The sequence below is a fragment of the Zootoca vivipara genome, chromosome Z1 (genome assembly GCF_965207765.1).
Source record: "Zootoca vivipara chromosome Z1, rZooViv2.hap1.1, whole genome shotgun sequence".
Taxonomy (NCBI): Eukaryota; Metazoa; Chordata; class Lepidosauria; order Squamata; family Lacertidae; genus Zootoca; species Zootoca vivipara.
The window spans coordinates 52,731,825-52,757,086 of record NC_142583.1 but is presented as its reverse complement, the minus strand read 5'-3'; the positions used below and the strand labels follow the sequence as shown (position 1 = coordinate 52,757,086).

Sequence of the window (25,262 nt, the reverse complement as noted above, 5' to 3'; positions counted from 1 at the left end):
AACAAGCAAGCAACCAAGCATAGCATAGACAACATTACCCTTTTACCAGGAAGCTTCACCTTATAAAACTGGAAAAAAGAAAAGCCTCTCAAACTTACAACAACCACCAGATTGTATTTCAGTAACCCCTTAGCTTCCAAGTGGAAAACACCGCTAAAAGAAATAGGACACCTGTTGCTAGACCCTGCAGAGTGCGTGTTTTCCATTAAATTATGTGAAGGAAAATGCACTAAGTGGCCGTCTGCCTTCTCTTTTCCTGAAGTGCTTAGAGGGGTATGGCAAAGACCTAGGAAACAGCTAGCAGGAATTACATGGGTACGCAGAGGGGTGTAACAACTAGCACAGCTACAGGCTGGCAACACAACTCAGCAACACTGACTGTCCATCAGGAAAGTGCTCTATGCTCATACCATTCAAATAGTGGTTTCCAGTTATGGCTTGGATGTGAACTATAGTTAGGTTTAACAAGTTTCTCCATTTCGATGACACAACAAACTGTGTTTGCAATGGAGCAGAAAGTGCAGAAACGAGTAGGAGTGCACTTTATGTTTCAGTAATGTGTAATTAAACATGCAATGCAGTTATCCACTCTAGACCTGTAGCTCATCCTATCTGAACAAATCTAAACATGCAATGTTTAGCCTCTTCTGGAAAATGTTGCTTCCTGTTTATTTCTTGGACTAAAACCCAAACTTTATTAATAAACATTTAATCACACCATCTGGAGGGCCTAGTTTTAAAAAGTTTATTTCCCTTGCCTTGAATTGAATAGGTGCATTAAATTACAATTAATAGTTATTACTAGCAAACCTGCTCAGATTTCTACTGGTTTCCCACACTCAACATGCCAGGGAAAAGGGAAGGCAAAATTAAACAGCTTTGCTATGAATGCATTCGGCTTAAATATTAAACTCTTTCAGGAGAAAAACCTCAGAAGACTAAACAAGAAAGAGCTTTTGACACTGAAGCCTATGATTGACTGGAAATTTCTACTGGTGTATGAAATTGATAAACATACAGGAGAAATAAATATACTTTCATGCTTCTTTGACCACCGAAGGTTGGGTTTTTGGCATATTTTCAAGCTATAACTGTTCCATTTTGCTTATATAAAGTTATGATGTAGCTGAGCTCAAAGGATAACTTTCAGGATAACAATCAAAGGTAACTTATTTCTGTCTGATATGACTCAACAGGTGACTACTGGGAAGGCTATGCCAGTTCCCTGGCTTCTGCAAGATTTCAAGTGCTATCACCAATGCTATCTAATATCTATATGTCTTATAACACTAATATTCATAGTGATCATCTGTAGCTCTGGGTTACAGATCCTGAACCAGTTTTCAGAGTCTGCACAAGGGAGACCAGAATAAATTGAATCTAGACAAACTGGAGGTGATGTTGGTAGACAGCGCCTGCGGTTTAGAGGTGATTAGCTTGGCTGTGATTAATGTTTTTTGGAGGGACCCTTTCTGATCAAGTAAGACACATGGAGGCCTCACTGATGCAGCACTAGCTCCTGAGAAGCAGGTCAGGGTTGTTGCGAGGAGTGCATTTTTCCATCTTGCTCCCCCCCCCCCGTTTCTGGACAAGTCAGACCATGCAATGCTGATCTTCTGTAATTTCCAGACTAGGTTACTGCACCTTCTCTGAACGGGACTGTCCTTGAATATAACCTGGAAACTTCCAGTGGGGCAGAATGCTGGTGCACACCTCCTGACAGATGTTGAGTGCATCTCCTGAGTACACTTTCTACATCCTCAATAAGATGCGGAAGTAATTCATTATGCTTCTCTCTAGCATGTATATTACAGCCTAGTCCTCATTGAGATGCTCAACCTGCACCTAGGCTTTAGAACTTCAGACTGCAGGCAGGTGGCTCATGTGAGCAAATGCTCCACCAAGTAAAATAATCTGTAAACATAGAAAATTAGATGCCAGGGAGAAAGAAGCCAGGCCAAAAATCTTCTCCCCATTTCACCAGACTCCCTGTTGCAGCAATGTAGCGCTTTTGGTTGAAACTGGCAATGCATATAGTAACGATTAATCTATGGCTTTTCCATTTAGGATACTCCTCGCTGTTACGGATGTCAACGATAAGCAGCTTGGGCTTGCTAGATTTTGTTTTCTTTGTTGGAGTCTTGAAATGACCAGGTCCTGTCAGTTCACACAAGTCGATCAAATCTTCAGCTGAGATCCTCGGTGACACTTCTGATTTCAGATCATTCAACTTGATAGAATCCCTGGACTTTTAAATGGAGACAAGAAACAAGAAAATAAAGATGAAACAATGCCCTTTAGCAACACAAGGCCTTCATCCAGCATTGAGCGCAATCTCCCATTTCCATTAAGAGTAAACATTGTTTATTAGAATTATTATTTGAATTTATGGGAAATCTTTGGTAATAAAATTTAGGCTAAAGGGAGAAATAGAAGATTGAAGGATGGGAAGTAAATTTTTGAATGGATTAATTGATTAATTATTGGTGGAATATAGTTGATGTTTTTAGAATAAAATAATTGAAAGATAATGATAAAAGGTATTAGATTGAATTAAGATATAAGATGGAAATTGCTTAAATGGAATTCTAAAATGGACCCAGTGAGAGGGGAATCGAGGAAGTCAACAATGTTAAGTAAAATGTAATAAATGATGTTTTTCTTTTTTATGTTTTTTTTTGTCTTTGTAATGTTGTTTTTGTATTTTGGCAATATTGGAAAAGGAATAAAAATTATTTGAAAAAAAAGAGTAAACATTGTTTCTCTGACAAACTCCAAGCTATTTTATGCTCTAACTCCCATGGGGCCACACATAATACAAGCTCTCCCCCAACACACACATTCCATTCATCACGGTGACAAGCGTTTTTGGTATCTCTGAGATATTACTCAACGCAGCACCCACATATCATCTGCCAGTTTTCAATGAACAACTGGATGCTAGACTATGCAGAATGGGTGCTACTGGTTGCCTGAGATGTTTTGTGTAATCAAAGCACATATCCCTTCTACTTGAAATATGGCAACTTGATGCAAATCACACAGGGAAACTGCCATCGAAAGCCTCATTTACAGCTTCCTCCTTGACTCAGTAGAAAGGTTATCCTCCTCTCTTCTACCACTGTAGGAAAGAAATCTCAGCTGCAAAGCTTCACAGCAGATAACAATCTTACGTACCCATATTGTACACAAGCTAAGAAAAATAGCATATACGTGTGGCAACCAAGGAGATAGGAACAAAGCAAATAGCACCACAAGGCAATTGCAACTTATATATGCGGCTACCCTCTTCAGTTTGATTGATACTGCATCCTTTGGGTACAACAATTAAACATAACATAGGGGGAAATAAGGGAAGACAGACAGCATCTATTTTAGAGCTTTACTTCCTCTATAATGATGACACCATCTATGTCTAATATATCTGCCCAGTGGACTAACCCTAGAGGATTATTTCTCTACTAGACATGAAATTTAATACTCACTGTAGGGCTATTTTCATTCTTTTTTTAAGATGAAGAATACTATTTTCGTGATAAAATATACAGCTTCTTTACTGAACCATGACATTAAACAGTAACACTCTACAAACAGCACTATGCTGCGCTATATTTGCTGCCAAAAAGTCTGCATCCACTAGCCACATCTTTTTATACCTAAAATTACTCAAATACTTACGAAGAAATAAAACTCTGCTAAGGGCTAAGCTTGCCAAAAGCATTACCTTGGCTCTTACTGTCAGCAAACGAATTCAGGACATTTGAACACCACAGCATTCTAGTCCATAAAGCATGCCTGTGTTCGGCATTGCAAACTGTGGGATGCAACCCAGAGTGTTACTGGGTTGGTCACACATTGAGTCCCCCAACCTGCAAGGTGGCAATATCTCACCATTACCGTTGCATAGCTTCTTGGTGCAAGCTCACTCCTTCCCTCTATGTCAGTGGTTAAATTCTATTCCAATATATACTGTCTCTCTCTCTCTCTCTGTGTGTGTGTGCATGTGTATGTCCTAGACAACTGCTACCAGTCCAAGTACACAGTTCTGGGCTATATGGACACACAGTCTAGCCTAGTACAAAGTAGCAACTCCTTGATTTGTGAGTGCACACATGGCAACACACACACACATTTTTCCACGTTCCTTACTTGCAGACATGACCTTGCAGCTGTTCCCTTGCGCACTAAAAGACACATGCGCCTTACTTATGTGTTGCAATTTAGGTGTGCACTCAAATGCAATGGGTATGATACAGCCAGCCTTAAGTGCTCTGAAGTCACATTCATTTTAATGAGTGATAGTTAAGTGTCTGCTTAACCTCCCCCCGCCCCCGGAATGAATGAGAAATAAAACTCTGGCCAGATGACTGTACCCTATTTTCTGAAGTGGCCTCTCATCTGCTATAAAACTGCAGTAAAGAATACAGATGTGGACAAGGGGTAGAACTATGAACAGTGCTCTCTTTGGGACTGTTATCCCTGTAACGTAGAACCTCACAACTCAAAAGCAACAAAACCTGCTGTCTCTCCCTCCCTCTCTATATAGTCAAATTTTGCAATAGTAAACTGATAAGCGGCAGTGGTGCCTCAGAAGCACCAGTCTCTCCCCCCCCCCAACTTCAGAAGAAATGAAGCCACTTCAAGCACTCTTGAAGTGAGGTACGGCATGTGCTAGGACAGAGAAAGACAAAAAGAGCGAAGAAAAGGAAAACAAGGGAGAGTCCCACTGCTGACCAAGTATTTATTTTATTCTTTTGTATAACATACCATCGACATTTGCTCTGCTCTGCGATAATGGTCTTTGGGAGTTTACTTTAGGAAGTGATCAGCACACTTCGGAGGAGAAATGCTGCTCATGGCATGAAAGGAATTGCAATTTCATAGAGGAGGCATCTAGTGTCAAGCTGTTCAGAGAGTGTTGGGGTGCATAGGGAACTGTGGACAACCATCAAATGGGTTCTGCTGATAAGGCTATCCCTTGGCTCAGAAAGCGCAAACGCCTTGCCTAGGCAACGTCTCTTGGCCTTGTTTGTCAATTCCGTGCATTTCTTATGCTTTGGAACTCCTCGAAAGGGCAAGCAACAATCAGTTGCAAGGGGCAGCCAATGGGATGGTTCAAGTTTTTATTTTTCCTAGCCACAAAATATATGGTGTGCTTTATAAAATGTGAATATTGCATGTTTCAGGATCACACACATACACATATCACTCCAAATGCGCAAGCTTTCAAGAGACAGCATAGGACAGGGACTTGTCAATAATCTAAATTAACCTATCTAAAATCCTTCAGTACCAAGCTATTGGAGGAGGGCTGAAAACACCACACTTGTTGGTATCCGTCTGTCTTGAGAGACATTGGAGTGCGCCTCCAGGGGTGAAGTCAAACGACTGCACTATCAGCACCAAATTGACCTTCCAAGGATGTAAGTCTGGCCAATGTGTTTGGAGGTCCTGGGTTGCCCAGACGACAAGACCCCCCTCACAGCCTGGCTGATGTGGTCCAAAGGAAAGCAGAGCAATATGTTAGGCATCAGCTGGGCTGCGGGAGTTGCTGGAAGGTACCATCCAACAGTCTTGTGGACTCCACTTTGGATTTATGTAGGGTTTACTCCTTGGCTTTTTCTTCTTCCAAAGATATCATGCAAAACAGTAGATGGGCTACTTCCCGAGGTTGATGAGCCCCCATCTGCCCCTAAAGCAACACACTAATAACTGAGTAATTATGCTCTAGGTATTTCTCCCTCTGTAAAGTAAAACAAAACAAAACAAAAATGCAAATCTAAAGAGACAAAAAATGTATTTATTTCCTAAATTAAAGAGCAAACAAAATAAAATATTCCCAGGCTAGTTCCAAAGGTTTATCTGAGATCACCCCACTCCCCAGGCCACCACCAAAGGCCATTTCCATAGCAAAGAAATGTTTCTCTATTTAAATTAAGACAAAGGTTACATTTTCATAATTGCTAAGAGAGAAGCTATCTGCTTGTTGAATCAGCAATCAGCACATTGGATACAGGGAGTAAGCCATCAGAAAGTAGGGCCTTTTGAAATAGCACATTCCGCAAATTCCACGGGAGAGGGAAATGGATTCTTTTTGCTATTCTTCCTCCATGAAGAGAAGGCTTACTCAGAAACTCTGTGACTAGGCCTCAATAATCTCTGTTACAGGAATAAAAGCCCATGCACAACAGAAACAGTATGATTACAGGAGCAGGGAGAAGCCCTGGCACAAGATGAAATACTTCCATTGGCACATTCTTCAGAGCAGTTCTAGGATCAAGATGGTACTGGAACATAAATAAAAGGTCACGTGGCCATCAAACCACAAAACAGCTCAGAAGTTCAAAAAGTTTGGGGAGCCAGGGAAGTTAGAAACCCAAATTAGTGTGTTCATGAAGAAAAAGATATACACTTCGAACTCCAAACAATAAATAGCTGACGTGGTTTAGTCAAGGAATGTCACAATGAGAAAGCACCTATACATAGCTGTTAACTGTAAAATGAAGGAAGAGACATGAACAAGGAATGTTGACATCTGGATTTTTTGTTTGTTTTTAGGTTTATTTTATTGATTTTAAAAATAAATGTACTGTTTCTGAAGAATAGTCTCAGTGAATACCATTTTAAAAAATTAAGACAATAAGAGTATGTTTAGCCTTAATATTCTGTTCTATATACCAAAAAAGTTGAAAGCATAAAAACTCACCAGATCACTCCTGGGAGCATCCTGATGGTCGGATGAGAAACAAGAGATTAAACTTCTTGAACAGTTGCCCTCTCCGGCTTGCTTGGGATGCTGTGCATATTGTCTGTATGTGGCACTCTTAGGGGTCCAGCAGAAAAGATTGATTGATTCACGGACACAACGTTCTATGTCAATTTCTGAAAAGAGGACCACAAGGTGTAATGGCTGACATAATAACAATATTAAATAATAATAATAATAATAATAATTTATTATTTATACCCCGCCCATCTGGCTGGGTTTCCCAACAGAAAAATGAAATAAAATAATTAAACATTAAAAGCCTCCCTAAACAGGGCTGCCTTCAGATGTCTTCTAAAAATCTGGTAGCTGTTTTTCTCTTTGACATCTGATGGGAGGGCGTTCCATAGGGCAGGCACCGCCACCGAGAAGGCCCTCTGCCTGGTTCCCTGCAACTTGGCTTCTCGCAACGAGGGAACCGTCAGAAGGCCCTCGGTACTGGACCTCAGTGTCCGGGCAGAACGACGGGGGTGGAGACGCTTCTTCAGGTATACTGGACCAAAACCATTTAGGGCTTTAAAGGTCAGCACCAACACTTTGAATTGTGCTCGGAAACGTACTGGGAGCCAATGTAGATCTTTCAAGACCGGTGTTATGTGGTCTCGGCGGCCGCTCCCAGTCACCAGTCTAGCTGCCGCATTCTGGATTAGTTGCAGACATGGTGGATAGTGAACCTTGGTGAGATCAAAAGAGTTTTGGAAAGCCAAGAACAAACCTTTTTTGGTGGGAGAAAATCAAACCACATTCCCTGGTTCAGAAATAACGGGAAGCCAGGGATTGTGGTTCGTTTTGCTCCTGGCATGATCAGGGGGAGAGCCAAGCGCACACATTTTGCTCTGGCGGAAACCTAAACTACTTTTAAGACTCCCGCTACTTCTTAAATCACTGACATCTAGCCTGGAAATCATCTAAAGGCCACTCTGCAAAATTAAACGAGCCTTGTTAATAGACTTATTTCCTGTAGGTTTAATGACATGGAGAAAAGAATCTGTTGCCTAATTCTCAGTGGAAATTTAGCAGCTGTATTTTTTCAAAACGAAGCCAGTCATTAATCTCCCTTGATTTGATAAAACTGTCACATCTGGCTGGAGAGACATTTGAGGCTGCAACAGTTTATATTCCATGCTGCAACTCACAATCACATATTACACTTCCGTAAAGTGTTATCATATGATAACTGATAAATGGCAAAGCCCTACAGCCTTTAGAAAGATGCCATAATCTCCAGCAGTCATTTTAAACTTTCAGTCTGTATTTCACAAGGACGACAGAGCACACAGAGAACAAAGTTAAGATGGCACACAGGTGACAAGAAGGGGGGAATTTCGCAGCAAAGCACTCGAGCGCTTGTCTGCAAAGACAGCTCACTGGAAAAACAGAGAGCACGAAACAAGCGGTTATTGACACAGAAAATGTTTCATAAAAAGTGTGGCAAATAGTATATACAAATGTGACACAGCATATCTTTTGTGTATCATTTAATATCCATTCCAGAAGCCTGCTTCTTTCAGGCAACCCTGCACGCGAAGAGGAAATTTAGAAAAGATAAAGTGCTTGTCACTCTCAGAAAGAATGCATGTTAATAGCATTGGCCTGGCCTTTGAGTCCCAAGCATTTTATTTAATGTCCTACAAAACTTGCCCCAGGCACACAGACAAGACTTTGGGAGGGGAAAGTAAGATATCAAGAGGTCACACACATTGCTTGCAGAAGCCTTTCCTTTTCACATAGTTCCCCTATGAACATACATTTTATAGCTTGGTAGGGCTCTGCCTATTAGTTACTGTATTGCTTTCCACCTGGCACTAAAACGTTTTCAGTAACTGATGTTACTATTTACTTGAAAATCCTCCATGTTTTCTATTGGTTGAACGATAGAACACGATCACACTGCAACGCTGCACTGTGTTGCACGCCCGTAGCGATTTCCTTTTGAAAAATGTAGTTGGGTAAAAGATTAAGTTCTGAATTCTTGCCAGGTCCAGTCATATGTCTTTGGCTGCATTTGTACAATTGGTAAGCCAAATAGGCATGCATCTTTTGCCCCCACGACCCACCCGCACACTGCAGAGGAAGACGACAGAGGCAATTTGGCTTGGGCCTGGCAGGCCAACCAACAGCAGTGCCCTGAGGTTTGCCACTCCTGTTCTAAACCCCTTGGAGGTTTTTCTTTTCTACGATCAGGTGGTATATATAAATTGTATGAAATAAAATAAATAAATAAAATGTATTATGTGCAAATGAAGCTGCAGACATCTTTTGAAAATCTGATACAAATGGATCTTGCTTGGTTTTTTCATTTAAAAACAAACAAACTTTCATACCCCAAATCCTGCGTAACAGAATAACTATCTATATACACATGCATGTACATACACATAAACATACACATACACATACACACACACACACACACACACACACACACACAAACACAAACAGTTAACAAGTATCTCTTCATAAAGCCTGGAAGCTTTGTATGTATGAAAAGCCAAATATGAAGATGCTGGTAAATGTATCTGTATAGAAACTCTTAAGAGATATTAAATGTCAGGTAATTAGCCTTTATACAACAGCCAGGGAGCCGATAAGAAAGAGCGAAGGAGAAATTGTTTGGGGTTTCTTCACCCTTAGAGCTAAAAACTAGGATTGATAAGCTTGGATTTGTGAGCATCACATATATACAAGTGGAAAATGGGTATAATTAAAGGATTCAGAGCTTTAGGTAAAATGGCATCAATCTTGCAGGCCTCAACATTACAGAACAACTTCAGCAAGCAGGTGTGTGCTAACAAATCACTTTCTATCTGTACCAAAGCCAGCTTCACTACCCCACACTTGGCTGGAAGCTATTAAATATTGGCACGTAGGCATAGCTTCTGTTCTCAAATACCATTATTCACCTTTGATGAATTTTTAGAACTGTTTTATAAACACATCTGCCTCTTGCTCTCTTGACAAAGGCATCAAACACAGGTGATTCAAGAATATGTAGGGTAAAAACACACACAAAAAACCCCTTTCATAAACAAGCAGCTCTTGTGCCTTTTTCTTGAAAGTGAAACAGCAATGAATACACCTTCCTAGGAGGGATGGTGAGAGGCAAGTGAAGCATGTGACACTTCTCCAGCCTTCCCTGTCTGCAGGGACAGCTTCTGGAGAAGCTGTCAAACATGCTGCTTGCCATGTGAACACAACGTATAAGGAGCTCAGCTCCAGCCCCCTCGTAAAGGGAGGCTTCGGATTCCAGAGCTGCTTTCAATGGGATGCACACTTGTAGATATTTTCTAAGGCAACTGTTGCTCTCCAGTTCCATTAGAACCTGTGAGTGGTTTGCTATTCTACCAAAAGGTAACGAGATTGCATCAAATGAGGAGAAGGGAAAACACCCCCCGCTAATCAACTGTTTGGAAAAATGAAATCAAAACAAAACTGGTTGCTAAGATTTAAAAGGAAAACATAATACTGGAGTCCCAAGCTCAAGAGGAAAGCTGGGACACGAACTCGCTTGTGAGGCAGTTAGGGCCCTTCAGAAACGCAACGCAACTGTAGGAATGATGCCACAACTTCAAGGTCTACAGGAAGTCTGGGGCTCATTGTACCTGTCAGAATGGAACTGGTTGCTCACCACAGCAAATGAAACTGCAACACATATTGCTGGAAGATCTATTAGGAAAGGTGTGCGGGTTCACACTTTGGTATGCCCAGTTAATTTAGTTTTATCATATTGTTACACTCCTGCAACTTAGCTATCCAAATTTTCTTTTTCCATCTCAAAATATGTCCTATAATTAATTCAAACTCTGCTCAGTGCAATGCAGTGCAAGGACCCATCTATATTAATATTTCCCATCTCCCTACTAAGATCTTACGCTCAAAACCCAAAATTATCAACAGAAACATCCAACATAGAAACTTGCAATACCTGGCAAATCAGAAAACAGCAAAATGCATTCGTTGAATCCATTAGAGAGAAGTCGGTCCCTCAGCTGCTGCAGAATAGCCACTCCAATACAGAATGGGAAAGAAGAATTCCCAAGCAGTAATGTATCCCACAGATGAAATATTTTGTGCAACGGAAAGACATCTGCAAGGGGTGGGAAAGACAGGAAAATTATGTTTAATTATCTTGAGAGACTAGAAACCTCGCATGGCCCATCAGTAGATCAAACCAAACTAGCTTGTTGATCATATGTTTAGAAAAGGTTGTGTTGACCTGGAACTGTTGACAGGAGTAGTCAATGTGGTGGTGTTGCTGGACTACAGCTCCCATCATCCTTGACCATTAGCCATGCTGGCTGGGACTGATGGGATTTGGAGGGCAGCTTCTTGAAGGCACCACCTTGGCTTCTACAAGGTTTTGCTGCAGAACAAAAGTGGGGAACCTGTGGTCTTTCAGTTGTTGCTGGGCTACAATTCCTATTGCCCCTGGGTCATTGGCCATGCTGGCTGGGTCTGAAGGGAGCTGAAGTTGAACAACAATGATGTAACTGATGACACAAACTCAGTACGCAAAGGGTTTATAAATAAGATTCAACACAAGAAACGGCCCTAATAGCAAGTGACCTAATAGCATGCATGCAACCAAGTGGTGGAAGAGCCATTTGGAGAAACCCAAACAGTGTTATGTTATTAAGTCAATAGATTCACTGATAAATTGAGTAGGATAGTGAAAGAGGCCTATGATTTTCTGTCACAGATATACAGCCATTTTTCTAGATAAATTACCACAACTTGAAGGTTATTGCTTTAATTTTAGAACAAAGAATACCCAACCTTGTTTAGAAAGATTTATCTTCATCTGTAGATCACTCCCAAAGGTAATCAATAACTCATTTCAGTGTTATTAAATGCCTAATTAAGAGAATTATATATTCTGCTAAAAACACTTCAAGGACTTTTCTCTCTTGTTGAAACACTCTGTATTTATTACTGAAGCAAAAGGAAAGAGATGCGTGATCTGCATAGACATTGAATTCCCAGCTAACTGTTTCAATGGGACCCTTTTCTCCCATAAGTACATTTTCGATCTTCTTGTTATAATAAATGTTTACTACAGACGTTGTATGTACAAACTAATCAAGAAATGTGCACAGATAGCTATTGCTCAGCGTGCTAAAATAGTTGGCGATATTGCGAAGGAGTTGACAGAAGGACAACAGGTGGTTGTCCATGGGAAGTCATAGTTACAGGCAGATTTGGTACCAATACAACATAGTCACTTTCCAACATCATAATTTTTAGGTGAATTTCTTAGGCAGCACAAAATATTTCAATAAATAGGCTAGCAGTGCTCAGTGTTTAACCGTGAAAAGTGAGGAGGGGTGAGGGGGGGACTTAGCACATCCATGTTTATCAGTCTGGTTGTTTCCAGATGTTTTGGGCAACAACTCCATAATCCCTGACTAGGTCAGGTGTGAGTTTTAGTACAAAACATCTGGAGGCACCCGAAAAATTGAAGAGAGGTAGGATAAATTTCTGGAAAAAAATTGTTTTGGGGGAGGGAGGGAGGGAGGTTTTGTCTTTTTTTATAGAGTGATGAGATGACCAAGGGCATTTTTTTCATTTTTGTGGCTTTAGTTTGTAAATTTGAAAAGGGAACTTCCTGACTTAGAGCAGCTTTTTAGCCACAAGAGGACTTTGGCTTTCTGTGACATGGTTACAAATAAACCCTGAAGTTTTTGCACCCAGGAGAGCAACACATTTTAATGCAGGTACCCATTTTTAGACAAACTATTCCTCCTGTTATGCTTACTTATCAGTCATACTTTATGTGTAGCCTTATTAGCTCCCTTCATATGTACAATACTATAATTGTATGTGAGGTATATAATTCTCCGAAGGCCAGAAGCAGTTGAATGATTTCCCTTCACATTAACTCATCTGAATCAGTATCATAGTTTATCTTTGACTTTATCTGACTGCCATTATGTACTTGGCTTAATTTATAAAGCAATTTAAAAACCTCATCAAATATACCCGATACCAAAACTGAGCTTTTTAAACCACAGCATTGTGTTGTTGCGTCTCAACAAAAATGGAGATGAAATGCTAGTAAAAAAGATTATTTTGAAAAATGCTTAGAAGGCAATTCTTAGATATACTGCAAATCTTCTGTTAAGTATATGGATTATGCCACACACTCGTAGGTGCTTGTAGGAAAATCCCCTGTGAATTAAGGACAGGTTCCCCAGATATTTAACCCAGATCAAAGTGAAAAATGACTGTGATATAATGCAATATAAAGGCATGCTTAGCACAGGAAAAAAATGACAAAAGGTCATACTCACGTGTAAACATTGTGAGAAACCAAGGAATAGCATACAGCTATAAAACCACAGGAAGAGGGTAGGGAGAAAAGAATACATGTGTTAAAGCACAGCCTTGTAAGTTTCCTATCACCTTAGTGTTCTGCAGCCTCTGACTGTAACAAGTGTGAGCAATTTAAAGTCAGGATTGCAGTTTAAAATCTGTATCGCAGTAGCATGTTACCAACACTGCAATTTAAACCCCTAGAACCCGCACTCCACTATTTCATGGCTCTGTATAATAACTGTAATCCAGGCTTCATGTACAGGGCTTCAACAAGCGCTAAATCATTTTGCTTGCTCTCATTACAAAATTTGCACGTGGTTTTTCTATATATGAAATTTCCTCTTCAGAATCAAAATGGGAGCTTCCTCTCTCCCACCTCTCCTATGCTGAAGCTGAACAGTCTTGATCTATAAAATAATCTGTTCACAGAAGGGAGGAAGTGTGGAAGTATGATAATGAGGTGAGGGAAACCATTTTTCCATGATTAAGAAAAATGGGTTACATAACCCTCCCTGGAAATAACTGCTGCTTTCTACTGAGTTATCGTTAATTCCAGATTCATATAATTGTTGTGCAGCTCAGTTTACCTATTATATTTTCTACAAAATGGGTGGGAGTGGTGTATGCCCTTTAGGTTTGTACTAGGCTGAGAATTCTCTCTGGAAAGTAACAAGCAAGCATCTTATGGAGAGGCTAAGGCCATATGAAATTGCATGGCACTGAAACAGGTGTCCCTTTCTGATTCTATCAGAATCTATCTGTCGCATGTGTGTGTGTGTGTGTGTGTGTGTGTGTGTGTGTGTGTAAAATGCTCTATTTGCACTCATGTTGGCCTAGGCCACTGTTCTAAGCAATACAAAGGAAGCTTTTGTGCCCAGTAAGTCAAGGTGGCGATTTGAGTTTACAGAAGAGAAAAGCCACAGTTCATTTAATGGCCATTTGTCTCTTTGGTAGCAGATCCCACTGTGACAAAACACCAGTTCTCAAATATTTAGATTCTATTAGACTGCACTGATTACCTGAAATTGTGTTAGTGGAAATTGTAAAATTCAAACATCATGGAAATCATGACTGAGGCCTAACACACTGACGTAGAGAGATGGTCTCAGAGACGTATCAGACCTTACTGACAACTAGTCAATACACTGAAAAAGTAGTAAATTAGTATTTCATTTCACTATCTGAGTGTGCAATGCATCCCCCCCCCCCACATATAATATTCTAGGAAAAGCTAAGGAAAAACAGCAAGTTATCAACATTCCTTTCACAAATGGCACTATAATCAGTTGTGTGTCTAGTTGTGCCTTAGGGAGACAAAAGGAGAAACATGAAAATAGAAAGAAAAATACACCAAAATATCTGATTCAATACTTGCTCCACAAATTTGTATTTAAGAACAGCTGCAACAATGAGCTTCTATTAGTTGAGATGCATTGTTCTTAGTACACAGTGCCCCCTACCAACCTCACTCAAGTATAACCAAGCGGCAGAGACTGCTAAAAATTCTTACTGCAATATTCCCCCAAAGTTTTATCTTTAAGGTGGACTTACAAATATGTCAAACAGTGCTTACCAATAATAAAGTACAGCTAACAGACAATACAGTAAGTTCCCAGATCTTTCAAAGTTTTAGCCTCACAACAATCCTGTGAAGCAAATATTTTTATAGATTCCCCCCCCCCTTCCAGCACAAAATAATTCGTGAACAGGGAACTGAATTGAGCTCTAACTGCTTGCAGGCTTCCCATGGGTCTATAGCCTGGCAAAAAAGAGGTAAAAATGGAGGGGGGGAAGACACCACTGACATTTCAGTTACGCTTGAATCATGTTCTAGGTCTATACCAGGCATCCCCAAACTTTGGCCCTCCAGATGTTTTGGACTACAATTCCCATCTTCCCTGACCACTGGTCCTGTTAGCTAGGGATCATGGGAGTTGTAGGCCAAAACATCTGGAGGGCCGCAGTTCGGGGATGCTTGGTCTATACTGTTTTTGTATTTTAACTTTGAGCATTTAAAGTTATGGTTGTGAAATTTTCTTGACTTTCTTATCTTTTTATAAACTGCTTTGAGGTTTTTGGTTTGGTTTCTCTCTCTCTTCTCAATCAAGCAGTGTATAAATCTTGGAATATAAGTAAGTAGGTCTACCCAATACCAAGTCAAATGTAATGTAACTCATCACTGCTAGATCAGTGCATGTTCCATGTTATTGGTGGGAGAGAAGGCCTGATAAGCCACCACACCCTCTTTCTCTTACTGCTGGGTTTTACGTGGGTGGGTTACATATTCCACTCCTTTACAGCAAACCTGGAAGCGGATCAAGACACGTGTTTCACTCAACCTTGCTCTCTTGCTGCTTCGATATAACACAAATGTGGTGTGGACGCCATTGTAATATGCAGAACCTCAATTCCTTGATGTATTTGTGTGTTTTGATGGCATTTATGGCACATCTCTAATTTCAAAAAGTGGCCCAAAAGCTTGATTAAAGGATAAAAATTTGATGCTAGTGTCCTCTCAAATAACAATTAGCTGTACCATCATTACACAAACTTAAGAGCAATACTTTTTTTGTTAAGCACCTATAATTAGCTAGGTGCTAAGTTACTTGCAGGTGAATAAAATCAAAGCTTTTGGTAGCCACTTTCTTAAGTGGTTACCAAGTAGACAAAGCCAGAACCTATAATTAATGGCAAACCAAATCTGTGACTGAATAATTTAAGCATACAAGTTCATGTTTTGGTTGCAAGGATCCTTTAGGTTAAGAGATTGCTGTTTTCATGTCAGAATGACACAGGAAATATGGACATTTTCATAACACAGTGTAAGATTTGATAAAATGTATACAATAGTTATTGTTCTGTGTTCTTTTTTTAAAGAAATCCTGCTCACTTTTCTCCACATAATACTTCAGGCAGACATTGTGACCACTGACAATACTTGCTGCTCAGTAGTGTTCATGACTGTCATGGCACTGCCCAGCAACACCTTGAGGGAAGAGAGGGAGGAGGAGGCTAGGCAGGAACTGCTGGAGGGAGGAGGACAGGAAATGGCAGGAGAAGGGGAGGGGTGGCAGAAAGCAGCCATGGAGTGAAGGGGCTCGCTGATGCTGAGCCGGAGCCCCAACACCGCTCCACCAGCTCGGGAACAGGTCCCGTCAGCAAGGGAGAGGCAGGAGTTGAAACGTAGAACGCAGAGGTGGAGATTAGGGCTCCCTAAGCTTTTATGTTGGAAAAAAGCCGCCAAAAGTTACTTCCTCAATCTGAGTCCGAAAGTACAGATGGCCGAATGATGTCTACTGCTTTTGTAAATATGCAAATAAAGACTGAAATATGTACAGCTCAGAGTAAGCAGCACCATTTCTTGCGGAGAGCACCCCACCACTCTTACAAAGACTCTATTCAAGAGCTCTATAATATAATAACAAATGGCAGAGTGGCAAGAAAGAATCTCTTGCACAGCAGGAACATGGAAGATTTATCAGTGTTCAATTTGATAGGATTAGTACTCAAGCATGAAAATCTGGTTCAGATCACTGCTGAAGTGCATATGCTTCAACCTAGATGGATCCTGACGAGTCGCCGGTATCAATTTTATTTTCCAAGTGACACGTGCAGCTCCTATTGGGCTTATTGTAGGATAGCAAACCCATTTGTATGGAAAATACAGTTTTGCAGACAGCTTGTTTTTCCATGTAATTATATACTCTCCCCATCACTTTATTTGCAAACTTCTTCAGACTGTAAACCTCCTTGCATCAAGGACTGAGTGCGTACATGGGAAGGTGAACTTCCAGGAAACTCTGCTTGCAGACTTTGTACATAACTGCAATTCAAATGCTTCTACATAGACGTCAACACTGCTCAGAGCAGAGCCACTTAAATCAATGAACGTGGCTAAGTTAGAGCCATTAATTACTCTGATTAAAATTTAGCTGAATTCCACCGCACTATACCGATTTGACAGTGATAGCATAGCAGCTCCTATCAGGTTCTGAAGGTTTCATGCATCAAATTTGTTTTGGGTTCCGATATGCAGAAACAAACCTTTGAGACTGACCCCACTTTTCCTTTCCCTACTACCATTTATTAAAAACCCACAAGAAGCATTTCCACTTACATCTGGAATGAAGCCAATTTCATTGAGATGGTTACTCAGCTCGGGGTCATGGAATGCAATCATCTGGGAGAAAACTGTCAGGTATTCTGGAAGAGCGATAAAAAAGGAAAGACATATTAGAAAACCTTTCACTAGGAATTTAGGCCTAAGGGATCAGAAACCAAGTCTGCTTGGTGGAATCCCCTATTACAAAGAGAACACAAGGAAACAAGCTCAAAATATTTACCTATAAGTGACCTGCAATCACATCAATATTATGCTTCATTGTTTCTTCCCTTCCCTTAAAAGAAGGGGGAAAGGGGGAGGGGAGCACAAACATTGCAGTAGATTTTGTACATATGTGCAGTTTGTATGTACATGATTTCCATATACATACATTTTACATCCTCTTTAATAGTACAGGACAACATTGAACACTTTGACATGCTGTTAGAAAGTTTACTTCAGCTGTTAAAAATACCTTTAATCTGTACTTGCCAGGTGTGTGATTATGATGGTATTTGTGATGGTAGCGAGCAGCAGTTTATGGCCATCTGTTTTATACCAATTATAATACTTAAAGGATCACTGAACATATTTATGGTGCTTGATACTTTGATCTCCTGGTTTCTGTGTAGCACTTCCAATAGAATATTAGTGTATCTTCTCATAAGATCAGTGTTTTTTACAAACCAGATTTTGCGTTTGTTGCTACAGTCAAATGGTGTTCAGTTCATCACTTGTAGGAGCCATACTGAACCAGATCAAAGGTCTATCTAGTCCAGCATCCTGTTCTCACAGTGGTCCACCAGATGCCAATGAGAAGTCCAAAAGCAGGACCTGACCACAATAGCACCCTGTTACTTATGGGGACATGGGTGGAGCTGTGGTCTAAACCACAGAGCCTAGGGCTTGCCGATCACCCCGTGACGGGGTGAGCTCCCGTTGCTCAGTCCCAGCTCCTACCAACCTAGCAGTTCAAAAGCACGTCAAAGTGCAAGTAGATAAATAGGTACTGCTACAGCGGAAAGGTAAACAACATTTCTGTGTGTTGCTCTGGTTCGCCAGAAGCGGCTTTGTCATGCTGGCCACATGACCTGGAAGCTGTACGCTGGCTCCCTCGGCCAATAACGCGAGATGAGCGCCGCAACCCCAGAGTTGGTCATGACTGGACCCAATGGTCAGGGGTCCCTTTACCTTTAAATAACCCATGGCCTTTTAAACTGTAGGGGGTTACTGTTTTTGCTTGTTACCAAGTTAAGTATTTTTGTGTTTTTATATAGTAACCTCCCTGTGATCCTCGGGTGAAAAGCAGTATAGAAATTTAACAAAATAAATAAATTCTTACTTCTATTTTTGCCTCAGAGCTTTGGGGAGTACTTTTATTTTGGCATGAGAATTCACGTGATCCTTCAGTACTGCATTATCTCTAAGCCCCTGAAATGATCCTTAATTTATATACCTTTCTCCGAATGTAGTGTTAACATATTTACGTTCCTAATGAATTCACCAACCACAGGTAAAGTATTTAAAGCGACTAATCGCATAAACTCGGCTATGTGCTGATGAAAACAAATTCACAATTAGTTTCCTAAAAGCACATTTCTTTTCAAACAAGGGATTCGTGCCTTCATTGGTTCTAGATGGATATGCTATACCTTTTTAAATACCATCTTTATTTGAACAGCATGGCTCATAAAATATAATTGCTTTGTGGGATTACATGGTTAATTAAGTATCTATTGAAGGCACACATCTTTCCATGAAAATCTATTGGCTGGGATCAGCAAAACAGCACTAGCTTAGATGATACAAATTATTCCTTCAGTTAATTTGGTGTATTATAGCTGTAAACTTTCAACTGGTCTTGCATTTTCAAAATCTGAAAAGCCTATTCCAAGACTGTTCAGACTGTGTGTGACACATCAACAAGAAAGTGGCAATAATATGTGTACCCCTCATCTGAAGGCGGACAGTTACCACACTACAGACACCTTAAGACAGACATCCCCAAACTGCGGCCCTCCAGATGTTTTGGCCTACAACTCCCATGATCCCTAGCTAACAGGACCAGTAGTCGGGGAAGATGGGAATTGTAGTCCAAAACATCTGGAGGGCCGAAGTTTGGGGATGTCTGCCTTAAGAGTTGGGGGCTGTCAAAGACTTCCAACCAAAAGCGCATGGAGGCACTGATTTCTAAACTCATGCTTCCATGTGGGATCCATATATGCAGCAGTCACAATTTTGTGCAATAACAAGTGACACTTCTTTGAACTACTGTAATTACGTATGTTTAACCACAAGAAGTACTGGTGGTTCATACAATCGGCATCCCCATGTTGTTGTTGTTGTTGTTGTTGTTGTTGTTGTTGTTGTTGTTGTTGTTATATTATTATTTATACCCTGCCGTTCTGGCTGGGTTTCCCCGTGCCACTCTGGGCGGCTTCCAACAAGTACCAAAATACATTAAAATATCACAGATTAAAAGCTTCCCTAAACACCTTTAGGTGTTTTCTAAATGTCAGGTAGTTGTTTATCTCCTTGACCTCCAATGGAAGGGCATTCCACAGGGCGGGCGCCGCTACTGAGAAGGCCCTCTGCCTGGTTCCCTGTAGCTTTGCTTCTCGCAGTGAGGGAACTGCCAGAAGGCCCTCGGCGCTGGATCTCAGTGTCCGGGCTGAACAATGGTGGTGGAGACGCTCCTTCAGGTATACTGGACCGAGGCCATTTAGGGCTTTAAAGGTCAGCACCAACACTTTGAATTGTGCTCGGAAACGTACATGTGACGCTGGCTGGACTGTGAACCTATCAATAGCCCAAATTTACCTTGAAGGCCACTGTGTGGGGCTGCTGCCTTTACGAACCACCCCTTTAATACTCATGGTTTAGGAACAGTCACTCATGGGTTTTCTAACAAAGCACAACTCCTGAAACCTGTATTGATTTCTATATATTGTACGCCCTCATAAAAGACTGCCATTTTTATTTCAAGTGGTGCAAATACCATGAGTAGACTAAATGTCTGGGAGGAGGGACACTTCCAAATATAAAGTTTTCCATTTACAAAAGTAGTTTCTTTTATCCTTTAAACATCTCTAAGCTATTATGAAAGCGCATGGAGCAGGAAGTTCTTAAGTTGTTTACCCCGTACAATTAAATTACAGTTCTATTATCTAACCTTAAAGCATGCTATTTCCAAACTAAACAGGTTTTTTTTAAAATCTTCTATTACAGTATTTCCGCTTATGTTAAAAAAATAAAATACTAGTCCCATCAGCTTTATTCCTTTGTAGAATACTTAAACACACACAGGTCTATTTTCCTTCCAGAAACGAGACGTGGATTGTGTTTGCACTGAAGGTTTTTTCTTGTCACCCTGTGTGACCACACCTCATCTTGTCTTGCTATTTGCATTTCAGTTTCAACAGCTTGTAAGTGCCAAGAACCGTGAGGGTATTTCTCTTTTGTTCCAAACTGAGCTACAGATAAATTTTCCAGGAGTTTTCAAAAGGCACCATAAGTGTCTGACTTTAAAAGAAGTTGTTTGGAAGTGCTACATGTGCCGTTTCTATATTCTCTCCAACTTATTTCATATGTAGGAAAGAAGCACAAGCTGCTGGGGAGGGAGAAGGCTCTACCTTTGAGGAAAAGTCAGCACAAGAGTACTGTATGTATTTTGCATACACAAGGAGTCAGGTTCAATCGCCAGTTAAAAGGGTCACAAGGTAGCAATGCTAGAAAAGAATCTCTGCCTGAGGAAGAGTGATGAAGGTACTACATGCACAATAGCAGTTAAAATGGTTATAAATGAAACTGGAAATAATAAAAAGTGCATTAATTAAATCTGCATCAATCTAAGAAGCTGCTAAGCCCAATTTTTCATGAACTCTTGTATCTCATCCTCTTTTAAAGCCATCCAAGTTGCGTGACCATCACCGTTTCATGTAGGAGTGAGTTCCACAGTTTAACTATTTGCTGCATGAAGAATTACGTTCTTTTGTCTGTCCCGAGTCTTTGAACATTCAGCCTCAGTGGACATCCCTGAGCTCTAGTGGTATGAGAGAGGAAGTCAAGCTTTTCCCATTGTACAGTGGTCCCTCGAATAACGAATTTAATCCATTCCGAATGCACATTCGTAGGTCGAAAAATATGTAAGTCGAAAAAAGCAGTTTCCCATAGGAATGCACTGGAAACGGAAAAATTTGTAAGTCGAGTAAACCGCATCTAAAATTCGTAAGTTGAGAAAACCCCATCTAAACCGCAACGGTTTTCCTTTCGGATGTCGAAAAAAAAGTTTTTTCATTCATAACTCGAAATTTCATAAGTCGAGTACTTCGTAAGTCGAGGGACCACTGTATAAGCTTTTAGTGGGTCTGTTCTGAAGAGAACGTGGTTGAATACCACCCAGAATCTGATGGAGATGATCAAAATCATACTAACAAATATCAGTCACATATTATCCAATATATCCTCTAAGTCAGGGCTATCCAACTTTTTTAGGGAGCCAAAGTTGTTGAGCTTTTTTTGGAGGGGGGAGGCTCCAGCGATCGGCCAGGGACATCCCACAATCGACCAGTAGATCGCAACTGACTTGTTGGATAGCCCTGCTCTAAGTTATACTTGGAGCAAAACCATTGAAATAAGTGGATTTAAGTTACTTGTTGTTTGATTTCAACTGATCTAATTCAAGTACCCGTGTTTCTCATATTATAAGACACGTCTTATATTTATTTTTTCCTCAAAAAAACACACTATGGCTTATTTTCAAGGGATGTCTTATTTTTTTCCTCCTCCTCCTGCCGCGGCCGGCATTGCTGCTGCTCCTATCACTATGTCTTATTTTCGGGGTATGGCTTATATTCCTTGAATGCTTAAAAATCCTGCTATGGCTTATTTTATGGGGATGCCTTAAAATATGAGAAACAGGGTATGGCTAGCATCTAATAATCACCCTGTACTGTTATGATATATTAACGAGACAGGTGTTGAAGAGGATGTACAGTGTGGAGACAGAATGGACCCACTGAAATTAATGAACATGACTAAGTTAGGTCCATTAATTTCAGTTGTCTACTCTCAGTAAAATTTATTTGAATACATGTAAAGCTATATAGTAACTATCAAGGCAGACTTCTAAAAAGGATCTTCAATGAGGTTTAACAGAAAACCTACCTTGAATCACGTGAGAATTGTCTTTCAGAAAGAAGTTATACAGGTATTTTGGAATAAAGGCAGACATACAGGCATAGGCCAGGGCTTCAAAAAAAGAAGAGAAGCAGAGAATTAGGAAAAGAATGTAAGTTCTATACACAACACATTATTACTGTTACAAAACACCTACACTTTATTTCAGGCATCCCCCGACTTCAGCCCTCCAGATGTTTTGGACTACAATTCCCATCTTCCCCAACCACTGGTCCTGTTAGCTAGGGATCATGGGAGTTGTAGGCCAAGACATCTGGAGGGCCACAGTTTGGGGATGCCTGCTTTATTTCATAAGTTACACTGTTTTGTGAAAGGCTCCTATAGTTTTAAAAACATTTGCAAAAATTAACAACTACCCATGAAAAATAGAGGGTTGGATCTTGAGCAAAGCATGCAGAAGACGACTTTCCTACCCTCCCCTTTCCCCAGCAAACCCCTGGAAATTCTTTTCCAAAGGTTAGACCTCTGCTTGTGGACAGTACCTCCTCTGATTTTCAGAGCCCCTCCCCACCTGCACCAAATTCCTATAACCCACCCCAGTAAGCAGGGTTCCCCAACCAATGAGAAGGCTTGCAAAGGAGAGATGCCAGAAGTAGGTGGGTAATCGGTTTCTGCTAGAACCTTTCCCTGCATTTTTCCAACCCAGGGCACCAGCAAGAGTATCAGGGACCTAACAAAGGGGCACCTATATTGACACAATAGCCTTCTTCACATACATAAAACACCCAACTATGTTCCGTAATGAATTTTACATCGGATGAACACAGGATGTGGTGGAAGCAATTAGCAACGTTCCCGAGCCGTATGATCTCTGTACAATGCATCTACGCAAATGGTTAAATAATAAGCTCGAATCACACATGTGATCTCGGCTGCCATAGCAAACATTCTTTTGAGGGTGAATGACTGATTGACTGTATTTGTAGGCCGCTTTCTATCTAATGAATCCCAAAGCGGCTTAAAAAGAATAAGCAACAATGACATAACAAAGCATCACAAGTACAGCATAAATCAGAAATCATGGGGATATTCTCATGTTAGCAACAGCAATCCAAGTGGAAAAGATATGCTAGTATGCAATGATCCAGCTGGTCCACATGTCGCTGACATCCCTACATTACTGGTGAACCACAGAAGCAAGGTATGGGGGAGCAGTTGTGACTATATTATATGAGACATCCTCTCTTATGCAGTTTCTGGAGTTCAAGGCGTGCAGGAACTGTTTACAGGATGAGTGAAGAAGAGAGAGGGAAAATAGCAGACATCTCGTCTGGAGAGAACAACAAACTAAGAGTGGGAAATGCTTACCTTCATTGTTGAAATTTAAATATAAGAACGGCGCACAAAGGGAGTCAAGACCTACAAGGGACGAAAACAAATGAATGCATCAATGATGTTAAAGTGAATTGCCAGATATTAAGCAGTCTTCAGTATTACTTCACTCATCCCAACGCAGTCATATGCTCTGTATAGGGAATGTGTATATTGTTTCAAGTGTTTCTCGCATGCAGCGATATGTATTTACCTCAAAAAGCATGCATGAAACAATCCTAAAGTTAAAGTTATTTTACTTGTCTCTCTCCCCCCCCCCCACTTCTGTAACTGTAGAAAAACTCCAGGTATATTACATTCTAAAAGTCATTACTTAATGGTGTAATTGAGATGTTGATCATTACTCTGTTTAGCTACAATTTATTCACTATGTGGAAATAATCTAATTGATCTTTTAAAGCACAGCATGAAAACAACAGAAGAGTCAACAATTCATAATTCCATGAAAATTCACAAAATTCAGGTTTGTTTGTTTTTAAGCCAACAGATTGAATTACTGCCTTTCTTATACCTAAAGCCAAAAAAAAATGTTATTGTGGTTTATTCTACAGAATGGAAAGACATAAAAAATGATCCTGATTGCTTAAGTAAATTTAAGACTAAAAAAATAATAATTCCTCAGCATAGTAAGTCAGCTGAACTAACCTTGCCAATATACAAGACCGGGATGCGAAACTACCCATGCTTTCAGTACCCGTCTAAATTTTGCGTGACCCTCTGGCGATGACAGCAATTCATCATACTGATGGCAGCGAGGAATGTCAACTTCAATCTACGATATAGGCAAGCACAGAAAATGAGGGTGAGAGAAGTACTGTAACAAAGCTCCAAAGTGGAATGTACGCTCGATTCCTCTCTGGGTTCATAGAGTTCAAAGCAGGCATCTGTTTCCATCTGTTTTAGTCTCCCATACTAGTTCCAGGGGGGAATCTGAAAATATGTCCTCCTCCTAAAACTACTGTTCTTTGCATATCACTGAATGGTAGAATGGAAGAAGTCATGGGAAATAAGGAAGGTTTTGTGCAAAAGCCACCTATGGGAGCACAAAGAGGTCGATTATGCCACAAACCCATATGGTATCTTGGTGTTGTTGAGGGTAACATTTTTCCACTGGCATCCCAAAACTCTTGTCAACAGGGGCCACCTCACACTCTGGCGCATACATGTTCTTGGGCAAATCACACCAGCACACTCTTCATGAGAACCATACAGATGAAGGATTATGATAGAGTTTATGGCTTATGGCCACCTCATGAGAAGAGAAGACTCATTGGAAAAGACCCTGGTGTTGGGAAAGATGGAGGGCACTAGGAGAAGGGGACGACAGAGGATGAGATGGTTGGACAGTGTTCTCGGAGCTACGAACATGAGTTTGACCAAACTGTGGGAGGCAGTGGAAGACAAGAGTGCCTGACGTGCTCTGGTCCATGGGGTCACGACTAAACAACAACAACAACAACAAAATGGTTCTATTACACTTTTGAAGTACATTGTGAAGGGTTTTATGTGCCAGAAAGTTTATTTTATTATCTGTCCAATAGTTAGGTT

General features: G+C 40.6%; 1 protein-coding gene across 7 annotated transcripts in view; it reads right to left on the bottom strand.

The window, feature by feature from the left end:
* Positions 1-25,262, bottom strand: part of TBCK (TBC1 domain containing kinase) — a 90,251-nt gene that overhangs the window by 16,235 nt on the left and 48,754 nt on the right. For all 7 annotated transcript variants that reach the window (XM_060278487.2, XM_088660474.1, XM_088660475.1 and 4 more), the window contains 8 exons: positions 24,360-24,486; positions 23,691-23,741; positions 22,350-22,433; positions 17,199-17,284; positions 13,057-13,093; positions 10,692-10,853; positions 6,707-6,882; positions 2,073-2,248 (listed from right to left, as the gene is read on the bottom strand). In XM_060278487.2, the coding sequence (XP_060134470.1) occupies positions 2,073-2,248; positions 6,707-6,882; positions 10,692-10,853; positions 13,057-13,093; positions 17,199-17,284; positions 22,350-22,433; positions 23,691-23,741; positions 24,360-24,486 (899 nt within the window). The remainder of the gene's footprint in view (positions 1-2,072; positions 2,249-6,706; positions 6,883-10,691; positions 10,854-13,056; positions 13,094-17,198; positions 17,285-22,349; positions 22,434-23,690; positions 23,742-24,359; positions 24,487-25,262) is intronic.